The 11,158-nt window shown below is 43.9% G+C and overlaps 1 protein-coding gene and 1 pseudogene across 1 annotated transcript in view; one reads left to right on the top strand and one right to left on the bottom strand.

The window, feature by feature from the left end:
- Positions 1-2,924: 2,924 nt before the first annotated feature.
- LOC102403826 lies at positions 2,925-3,386 on the bottom strand (annotated as a pseudogene).
- Positions 3,387-5,232: 1,846 nt separating this feature from the next.
- Positions 5,233-11,158, top strand: part of TMEM135 (transmembrane protein 135) — a 264,007-nt gene continuing 258,081 nt past the window's right edge. Inside the window, exon 1 of the mRNA XM_006069758.4 lies at positions 5,233-5,596. Within this exon, the coding sequence (XP_006069820.1) occupies positions 5,456-5,596 (141 nt within the window). The 5' untranslated portion in view covers positions 5,233-5,455. The remainder of the gene's footprint in view (positions 5,597-11,158) is intronic.

Here is an 11,158-nt window from a genome sequence, read left to right as displayed (position 1 = left end):
CAGTTCATGGCAAATAGATGGGGAAACAATGGCAACAGTGACAGACTTTCTTTTTTTGGGCTCCAAATAACTGCAGATGGTGACTGCAGTCAAGAAATTAAAAAATGCTTGCTCCTTGGAAGAAAAGCTATGACAAACCTAGATAGCATATGAAAAAGCAAAGACATTATTTTGCTTACAAAGGTCGGTATAGTCAAAGCTATGGTTTTTCCAGTAGTCATGTACTGTAATCCATACAAAAGATTACAAATGTAAACTACTCCTTTTTGTATTTTGTCTAATCCTAAAGCCGAGATCATTCTCCCTTAGATTTATTAGAATACCCTTTGCATTCCTTTGATCTGAGAGTTTGACTGAAATTTCCCATTCACCATCCAACTCCCTGTGAAAGTATGAAAGTGTTAGCCGCTCAGTTGTGTCCGACTCTCTGTGACCCATGAACTGTGGCCCGCCAGGCTCCTCTGTTCATGGGGTTCTCCAGGCAAGAATACTGGAGTGGATGGCCATTCCCTCCTCCAGGGGATCTTCCCGACCAGGGACTGAACCTGGGTCTCCTGCACTGCAGGCAGATTCTTTACCATCTGAGCCACCAGGGAAGCCCTCGTTAGCACTGTCATTCTTGGCATCTGTGACAACAATAACTGTGTTCTTCTCTTTTCAAAAAACTTTTAAGCTTCAAGTCTCCATTTAACAGTTCATTAAGATAAATTGCAAGCTTTTAATTGTAATTTTTAAAATGTCCTTATTTCTTGGTCGGTATTTGCTGTGCCACATTGTAAACATAATGCTTATCATTATGCATGCAAACTACAGGTTCTATTACATTCAGAAGCAACTGATAATTAGTGACTGTATTTCTTGTTTGGTGATGAAAATGCTATGCTTTAAGTATTGTACATCCTAACTCAACACTTTGTTGCTCATAATTGGCATGTCACTTTATTTTAAATATGTGTTAGGAATTTCAGGGTTGACACATAACATATTTTATTTTTGCCCATTTGATAATAGGTTTCCCATTCAGCCTTTGCTTGAGGACCATCAGATTTTCAGGGATGGATTATTGAAATTAAGTAGGATAAGTCTGTGTGATCAGTCCTTTAATTTCCACGGACAAGTTTATGCTGTCTTTCTTATACTCTTACATTTTTTTTAAATTAATTTGTTTGTTTCTTTTCGGTTGCACTGTGTCTTCATTGTTTTGTGCAGCCTTTCTCTGGTTGCGGTGTGCGGAGGCTACTCTTGGTTGCCGAGAATGGGCTTCTCATTGCAGTGGCTTCTCTTGCTGTGGAGCACGGGCTTTAGGTGCGTGGGCTTCAGCAATGGCGGCACACAGGCTCAGTAGTCATGGTGCACAGGCTTAACTGTTCTACAGTATGTGGAATCTTCCTGAACCAGGGATCAAACCCAGGGCCCCTTGCATTGGCACGTGCATTCTTATGCACTGCACCACCAAGGTAATCCATAAGCCTCTCATATTTTGAACTAGAGATTTAAACAAAACAAAACTAAACAAAACTGTGATTATCCTGTTCCTATCCTATCATTGTGTACTGGCTATGTTAAAGAGGGAGATAACTTGAATGTGAGAGTGTATTTGTTCCTACAGAAGATCCCGGATGTTGAATAAGATGGGGTAAATGCATAGGAATTTAGGTTGTACCCCTTGAGAAGGAGAGGTTATTGTTATCTGAGGAAAAGGATGTGCCCAGATATTTGGGTGGCCAGAGGCGTAGAACTACAGCCGACACTTCTGGTTGCCCCCAGTATCTGTGCTTTTCATTTTGCTCAGTAATGAAACCCCAAATGTTAGCTGGGCATTTGTCCAACCAATAAAAAAGGTTATATTTCCCAGTCTCTCTTGAAGCTAAGTGTGGCCATGAGACAAACTTTGCGCAATGTTTGTAAGGAGAAGTGGTTTGCATAGATCTACTGTGAAGCTTACTTAAGAGGAAGTTATGTCCTCTGTTCCTCTTTGGCTGGTCTTCCTCTCTAGCTTGTGGATGTCTTGGCTCAAGGTGAAGTGGCCAACTTACAAGTTAGGATGGAAATCACAGGTAACAGTTTGCAGAACAAACTGTCAGGAGGAGTTTGGGATCCCTGATGGATATAGAGCCACCATCTTAGACTAAGACTGTCCATGCTGGTCTGAGAGAGAGACCAACGTTTATCTTTTCTACCACTGTAACTCTGGACTTTCAATCTGAGTACTTTTATTATCTCAGTTTATACTATCAATATATTATTAGCATAGCTATCTTATCTTGTTTGGCTTTCTTATAACTTAGTTTTCAGGTAACTAGTTGTTTTGTTTAAAATATATGGGAAGGCATTTCTTGAGTTGTGCATAAAAGTAATGGTATTAAACAGTCTAATGGCAATCTTTGATATGTCGCTTAAATGAATGATATTTCCTTCATTTATTGTTTTGAAAGGGCCCACTGGGGAAGTTCAGTTCAGTTTAGTTGTTCAGTCATGTCCGACTTTTTGCAACCCCATGGACTGCAGCACGCCAGGCTTCCCTGTCCATCACCAACTCCAATTTCTCCATTGGGGAAGAGGAAAAAGAAAAACAAAATCTAACACTATTCCAACTGACTGAGCTGTAGAAATGGAAGCTGCTTAACACTCAAGATGGTATTCGACTGTCATTTCATGAGTTTTCCTTCAAGTGAGACAACTATAATGTTTCCCAATTTCTCTCCAAGTGACAAATGCTCCTTAATTTCATCCCTTCCATTTACATGTCACTCATATTTAATATGGGCTTCCCTGGTGGCTCAGAGGTTAAAGCCTCTGCTTACAATGCAGGAGACCTGGGTTCGATCCCTGGGTCAGGAAGATCCCCTGGAGAAGGAAATGGCAACCCACTCCAGTGTTCTTGTCTGGAGAATCCCAAGGATGGAGGAGCCTGGTGTGTTACAGTCCATGGGGTCGCAAAGAGCTGGACATGACTGAGCGACTTCACTTCACTTCACATTTAATATATGTAGATTTCTTTTTAATGGCCTCTTTAGAGCTAGCATAAATCATCTTGTTTTTAAAAGGTGCACTCTTAGAAGCCCAGTCTTTTTTGTTGTGTATATGGCATCAATAGATCAATACTAGGTATTCTTAGACTTTTTTGTTGTTTATATGGCATCATACATAGCAAACTGGTAATCCTTCAGAGGTAGCAACTTCACAACAAAATGTGTAGGGGTCCTCCGTGGAATCACTAGTGTCATTTGTCAAGATCAGTTTCGCTTCCTCTATTATAATTATTTGTCTTTCCTCATCATTTAAACAGAACTTTCTTTCATCTTCTTTTGTGTAGAATATTTCTTTATTTTCTTATCATTAAAACCTTTGGTGACTTCATCATTCACTGTAACTCCAGAAGTCATAGTGCCTGGGGCTGCAATGCCAGCTCTGGCCCCAGCTCTATGGCACTGGGAGGAGATGGAGAAGTAGGTGGAAATCTTTCTTGTTCACAGCCGAATCTACCGAGCTTAGAATAGTGTCTGAAAATAATGTGTGTGTGTGCTCAGCCATGTCTCACTCTTTGTGACCCCATGGAGTGCAGCTTGCTAGCTCCTTTGTCTATGGAATTTTCTAGACAAGTATACTGGATCAGGTTACCATTTCCCACTCCAGGGGATCTTCTTGACCCAGGGATTAAATCCGCGTTTCCTGCTGGCAGATTCTCTGCCACGGAGCCACCTGGGAAGCCTGCCTGAAAATAGTATGTGCTCAGTAAATATTACAGAATGAATAAATGAAGACTAGATTAGAATGGGATTTGTCTAAAGGGCTGTATATAAAAGTAATAGTATTTAACAGTCTAATGACAAGCTCCTGCTTTAAGACACTTTAGAATTTGAAATTTCAGGGAACATGGAAAGTTATGTGTGAGGAAACTGACTCTTACCGAGTTTATAAGTCTCATGGGCCACACAGGTTCCTTGTCATGCCAACTGTTGGCAGCCCTCTAGCCAGGCATCAGTTCTAAGACCATGGCTGCCTCTACTAGGTGTACGATTTGAAGCCGAGTCCCCCTAAAATCGAGTTCCCTTCCCCAGTTTATGATTAATCTCACTATCTAAAACCTAATTTCCTTTCTCACCCTCCTATGACCTCAATCCTGTGCTAAGTGAACAGTAATCAACTAGTCAGATGACTAAAACTGCTGTTGCTGATGCCATTGCTAATATACTAAAACAGCTATTATAGATAACATCATTAATGTACAAACTCAGCCTGTTTCTCTACAACAAGATGAGCTCACAGACCCCCAAGCCATGGGCCACCTGACCTGAGAATCCAAGACATCCTGATTTCCAAAACTACGATAAAAAAAAGTCACAAGATGATTCATCCTAGTCTCTGTTTTCCCCTTTTAAGAAACCCCTAACTCATAGACAAAGTGGGAGCGGATCTGAGGCTTGTCAAGAAGTCAGTCTCTCTCACGCCCTTGCTTAGTGGTGGTGGTTGTTCAGTCGTGTCTGACTCTTTGTGACCCCAAAGGCTACAGCACGCTAGGCTTCCCTGTCCTTCACAATCTCCCTGTACCCTGCAATAAACCCTTCCTTTGCTGCAAACACCTGCTGTGTTTGCTATGGCCTGGCTTTCTGCGCCTGGGGCAAGTGAGTCCTTGCTGGGTTACATACTTGGCGGATGCGTACCTGTGACGGTGCTGTAGGATAGGCTGGCTGGCTCAGTGGCACAGGGTTTGGAGACAAAGACCTACTAGCGTCCTTTCCCTTACAAGAAGGGAAAGTGCACAACTAGCAAATTTGTTGAGCCTTCTCAGGCACCGCAGAGCTTAGAAAGCCGAGTCATCGAGGGCGCTGCTGGGTCCCAACCAGCAGACAGCCTCAGCTATTTACTACCTGGCGCTCCAGGGAAGGGGAGCTGGCCGTTCTGAGGAGGATGGTTGTCTGGGCTCGCCTCTGACAACCGTCTTCCTCCACCAGCTCCCAACAAAGACATTTCATCCCTTTCTTCCACTGCTCTCAATTCTACTTGGCTGAGCTTTGAGAGAACCGAGGCTGGAGTACACAGTGACCCAACGCGCCCACTGGGGCGCATCTGTCAGGGCGCGCGCGGCGCGGGCCGTGAGGAGGCGGGCGGCCGGCGCGTCGCCGAGCGGCGCTCTCTCTTCCCCCGTCGGCGGCGCGCGCCACTCTGGGACGCGCTTGGCCGGGGGGCGCCGGCGGGGGCGCGCACGCTCCGCCTCTCCCCGCCTCCCCGGGTGCGCGCCCCGCCCCCTCGAGCTGCCATACGCCGAGCGCCCAACATCCGAGGACTTTGGCCCAGAGTAACCCCGCTCGCGTTACCTTTTCCCTCTTTTCCGCGCCTCCCCCGGGGCCGGCCCTGGCTGGTCCGCCGCGGCTGGGCGCGGGCTGCCCTCCCCGCTTCCTCCCTTGCGAGCACCGGCTCAGCCCCTCCCGGCCCACGCGCGCGGCTCCTCGTCATGGCGGCGCTCAGCAAGTCCATCCCTCACAACTGCTACGAGATCGGCCACACTTGGCAGCCGTCCTGCTGGCTCTCCTTCCTGCACATCACCAGGGGCGCCCTGGAGGAGTCCCTGAAGATCTATGCACCCCTGTACTTGGTGAGCGCCGTCAGCCCTCCCCCAGGCCGAGGGCGGTGTGCGCGGTGGGCTCCTGGGAGGCGGGCTCGGGGCACTCGCTGTCTTGTCAGCCTCTCCTTGGGAGCGATCAGGGGTGTTTTTTTTGGGGGGGGGGCAGGAGTGGGTGGGCTTGGGGAGGGGGGAGATCGCGAGGGGCTGATACCCTAAATCCAGCTGGGACGGAAGAAGGGGGAAGGGAGTTAGAGGTTGAGCTGTCATCTGAACGTCTGCTGTTGGAGGAGAGGATGTCTTCTCAACTTCAGGATGAAGTTTGGGGGCCACTTCAAACTGTGAATGCACACACTTGCGTTGCTTTTCCTCTCTCCTGCCTTGTGATGGAGAGGTCTTCGTAGGTCAGCTAAGGGATGGGAAATGGCCTGCAATCATTCCTCACCTAATTCCCTCTGTTTTGGCGTTCCCCTCCCCCCACCCCCCCCCCCCCAGTTGTTTGTTTGTTTTTTTTTTTTTAGGGCTTATTTGACATCAGGTCCCCATGACCTTAGATCTTGTGTCAATTTGGGAATGACAGGATTGTGGCTTGAAGGTTTTTGCAAAGTGTTTTTGCAAGTTCACAAAGTGGTCTCCAGGTTGAGATTTTGCTTGGTGTTGTAAGGTGGTTCCAGTCTATGAGTCAGAGAAAGTGTCTAGGAGATCTGACTGTATGTCACTTGTAGGTCCTTTATTCCACAGCTTTACAGGTAGGGCAATCTAAATTTGGAGCTTTAAATAGAGACTATTTGAAAATATGTGTATGTATCACTGAGAGTTGTTAGTTTGTTCTTGAATGTTCTAACCAGCATCTCTCTCTCCCCGCCCCACCCCCCCCAGTAATCTCATCCTTTGTATTAAAGATTTCTTTAATCTTTAATTAACCAAGATCACTTTGGTTATTTAAGTTTATTGTCTTACTTTCTTACTGAATACAGTCTATGTCCTAAGAAGGCAGAGGTATATTTTTTGTACGTTTCCTAAAAGTTCTAGTCAGTATTCAGTGGATGGTCAGTTCTTCTCATTGAGTAATAATTTAGATTTATACCCTCATATTCCTGAAGGTGTGTCATGGCCATAGCTGTAGAACTTCTTCAGAAGTCTGATTATTTATTACAGAGATAACCGAGGAGAAGATGGTAACTTTCTCTGAGCTTGCAGAAGCCAGTTTCATTTGTATCATATTCACTGGTGCTTTTAAAACTTTAACGTGTGTTAGGAGTCTGCTGGGGGAGTATGTTAAAATGGGGGTTCTGATTCAGTAGATCTTGGTGGGGCCTGAAATTCTACATTTCTGACAAACTCCCAGATGATATTAATGCTTCTGGACCAAGAGTCACACTTTGAATAGTAAGGATCTGGAGCAGAGGCTGATAATAAACTTATCATTAGAGCGATTAATGTCTTCCTTGATTTTCTTTGGCAAAGATACATGTTTTTCTGCTTTTCTACTTGAATAGTCGCTAGTCTATAGCTCATTTATTTAAAAAAAAAAAAGGATATCTACAAACATGATTGAGCTTTTGGTATATTCAGAGAATTTTCATTCCCTTATAGGATTATGAAGTTATATGGGGAGAGAGTCTATGGTATGTACTTTCTCTCTCTGAAAATCCATAGCATTTTTATTGTGTCTCATTCATTCAACAATGATTTGTTGAATGCCTGATATTTTTCATATTTACAGCCTAGATAATTTATTGGTTATGTTCCATGATGACTAGTTCAAGGGAGCAACAGAAACATAGGTTCTTCTATGCCAGCAGGTGGGGTAGGGGCAAAAGTGTCAAGAGAAGTTTGTGTTTTATTATTCTCTCTCCAGCTAGGTTAAATACTTCTTGAAAACAAATTCTTGATCTTATTTGATCTTGTATCTGTGTTTGGAATATAGCTGGGTAACTCAAAGTTTGGGTTGCTATTCATAAGTGGTTGTGAAGCAAAATTAGTGGGAACTGACCAGTATTTTAAGTGAAATAGAAAAGAATAGGGAAAAAAAAAAAAAAAAAAAAGAGAGGGCACCACAGGTGGTATGGATAAGTGTTATTTCATTACAATTTTGTTTGTTGTATTTATATAGGTGGCTGGGGCTCTTAGACCATATTGCAGCATTTTGTTCTTTGTCCATGTTGGGCAGTTGTTTAAATGTGTAATCCAGGTGCCACAAGGCGGTGCGGGGGAAGCAATGGGCTTTTAAAGGCTATCAGCCACTTCTGATTTTGAATCTCAACTCACTCACTGTTTGACTTTGTGCAAGTTATTTTGACTCCTGTGAGAATTAAGTGAAGTAATACACTGAAGACTATCACATTTTCTAGTTCATAATAGGTCTTGAATAATTAGGCATTTTTTTTGTTCCCCATGCCCTCGGTGACACTTAAGTTAGATGCAGGTAGCGAGGGCTCCTTGGAAGAAGTAACATTTGACTTGGGCCTTGAAGAGAAGGATCACAGACATTGATTCATGTAGTAGATATTTACAGAATACTTAATGGAGCTGAGGGAGAAAAGTGTGAATTGAGGCAGAAATCCAAATGGTTTTGTAAAAGAAGTAGTAGGTGTATTGATTGACTGAAGCAGAAGTTTTGCATATAGGATGAGTAATGACAAATCTTATTTACTGAACACTCATGTAGCTAGCTTCCCTGATATCTCATTTGGTAAAGAATCTGCCTACAATGTACGAGACTCCGGTTCAATTGCTAGGTCAGGAAGATCCGCAGGAGAAGGAATCAGCTACCCACTCCAGTATTCTTGGGCTTCCCTGGTGGCTCAGTTGGTAAAGAATCCGCCTGCAATGTGGGAGACCTGGGTTCCATCCCTGGGTTGGGAAGATCCCCTGGAGAAGGGAAAGACTACCCACTCCAGTATTCTGGCCTGGAAAATTCCATGGACTGTACAGTCCTTGGGGTCGCAAAGAGTTGGATACAACTAAGCAACTTTCACTTTCACTTTCATGTGCTTAGACCTTTACATATCTTATTTAGTGCTTACACAACTCTCTCTTATGCCCATTTCGTAGGTAGGAAAACTGAAAGTTAGAGACTTTAAGCAGTTTCCAAGATGAAGAGTTAGTAGGGGGAAGAGACAGGCTTTTGTTTCTTTTCTTTGACTCAAAGACTGATGGTCAGGCTGAGGATGTCATGAGGTTTTTTTTTTTTTTTTGAATAAAAAGGGGTTACAAGTACAGAATGGTGTCTTCAGAGGATGAATCTGGTTGAAATGGGTAGACTGGATTGGAAAGGCTGTTTAGGAGTTGATGCAGTGGATTCATTTAAGTGATAGAAAATCCGTTCTCAGGGAATCCCACTTTGTAACTTGTTAGCAGTGTGACCTCAGGAAAATTATCTCACCTCTTTGAGCCTTAGTCTCTTTGGGTATAATTATACCCATCTTTTTTGGGCTGTTGTGAAGATTTAAATGGGATAATAGTATGTAGGAATAGCAGCCATCACATAGGAGGGCCCTAATCAAGGGTTGGTGTTATTAAAATAGTGCATTTGTTATGATCTTTGTCCCCACCTCTGATTAGAATGGTGGTTTGTATTCAGAACTAGCATGGTACTTCAGTAGGTGCTTCGGTAAGTGCCTGAATGAGTGCAAGTATGAATGGATGAACTCATGAATAATTCAGGAGTGAAGAAATAGTATTTGGCAGGCTTAAGGTAGTGGCAGAGAGAATGGAAGGGCAGGTTTAGAGGCATTTCACAGGAGAGGCATTTCATAGGAAGAATGAACAGGACTTAGAGATTGAGAAGGTTGGGGCAGTGTGAAGGCTTGTTTATGCTTCCAGGATTTCAAGTCTGACTGATGCTGTCGCCATCATCACTGATAGAAGAGAAGTTTAAGGGAAGCCGGGTTGGGGGAAAATTTTCATCAGAAGTGTCTTTTAGAGCTTATAGAAATCTGCTTTTCATTTGAGATATTACCACGTGTGTTGTGCTAAACCGATTCCTTTTGTCCCTTTCAGGTTTCCTCGTGGTCTGTACATCTGCTCTCATGTTTCTTTCTCATCGTGGCATCTAGCATCATGTCTTAGTATCATCTTCACTTTCTAATGCTTCAGATCAGATCAGTTGTTCAGTGGTGTCCAACTCTTTGCGACCCCATGAATCGCAGCACGCCAGGCCTCCCTGTCCATCACCAACTCCTGGAGTTCACTCAGACTTACGTCCATCGAGTCAGTGATGCCATGTAGCCATCTCATCCTCTGTCGTCCCCTTCTCCTCCTGCCCCCAATCCCTCCCAGCATCAGAGTCTTTTCCAATGAGTCAACTCTTCACATGAGGTGTCCAAAGTACTGGAGTTTCAGCTTTAGCATCATTCCTTCCAAAGAAATCCCAGGGCTGATCTCCTTCAGAATGGACTAGTTGGATCTCCTTGCAGTCCAAGGGATTCTCAAGAGTCTTCTCCAACACCACAGTTCAAAAACATCAATTCTTTGGCGCTCAGCCTTCTTCACAGTCCAACTCTCACATCCATACATGACCACAGGAAAAACCATAGCCTTGACTACACGAACCTTTGTTGGCAAAGTAATGTCTCTGCTTTTGAATATGCTATCTAGGTTGGTCATAACTTTCCTTCCAAGGAGTAAGCGTCTTTTAATTTCATGGTTGCAGTCACCATCTGCAGTGACTTTGGAGCCCAGAAAAATCAAGTCTGACACTGTTTCCACTGTTTCCCCATCTATTTCCCATGAAGTGATGGGACCGGATGCCTTGATCTTCGTTTTCTGAATGTTGAGCTTTAAGCCAACTTTTTCACTCTCCACTTTCACTTTCATCAAGAGGCTTTTGAGTTCCTCTTCACTTTCTGCCATAAGGGTGGTGTCATCTGCATATCTGAGGTTATTAAGATTTCTCCCGGCAATCTTGATTCCAGCTTGTGTTTCTTCCAGTCCAGCGTTTCTCATGATGTACTCTGCATATAAGTTAAATAAGCAGGGTGACAATATACAGCCTTGACGTACTCCTTTTCCTGTTTGGAACCAGTCTGTTGTTCCATGTCCGGTTCTAACTGTTGCTTCCTGACCTGCATACAGATTTCTCAAGAGGCAGATCAGGTGGTCTGGTATTCCCATCTCTTTCAGAATTTTCCACAGTTTGTTGTGATCCACACAGTCAAAGGCTTTGGCATAGTCAATAAAGCAGAAATAGATGTTTTTCTGGAACTCTCTTGCTTTTTCCATGATCCAGCGGATGCTGGCAATTTGATCTCTGGTTCCTCTGCCTTTTCTAAAACCAGCTTGAACATCAGGAAGTTCATGGTTCACATATTGCTGAAGCCTGGCTTGGAGAATTTTAAGCATTACTTTAAATATAGTGATCTATGCCTTTTCACATTGAATCTTTGTGTTTTCTTGATTTGTAAAAAGCATCAATCCTCATCAATCCATTTGATAGAATTTTTTCTTTAAGAACCTACAGCATGGCACCCCACTCCAGTGTTCTTGCCTGAACAATTCCATGGACGGAGGAGCCTGGTGGGCTGCAGTCCGTGGGGTCACTAAGAGTTGGACACGACTGAGCGACTTCCCTTTCGCTTTTCACTTTCATGC

The sequence above is a fragment of the Bubalus bubalis genome, chromosome 5 (assembly GCF_019923935.1).
Source record: "Bubalus bubalis isolate 160015118507 breed Murrah chromosome 5, NDDB_SH_1, whole genome shotgun sequence".
NCBI lineage: Eukaryota > Metazoa > Chordata > Mammalia > Artiodactyla > Bovidae > Bubalus > Bubalus bubalis.
The sequence above is the reverse complement of the archived record's forward strand: the minus strand, read 5'-3'. Positions and strand labels throughout refer to the sequence as shown.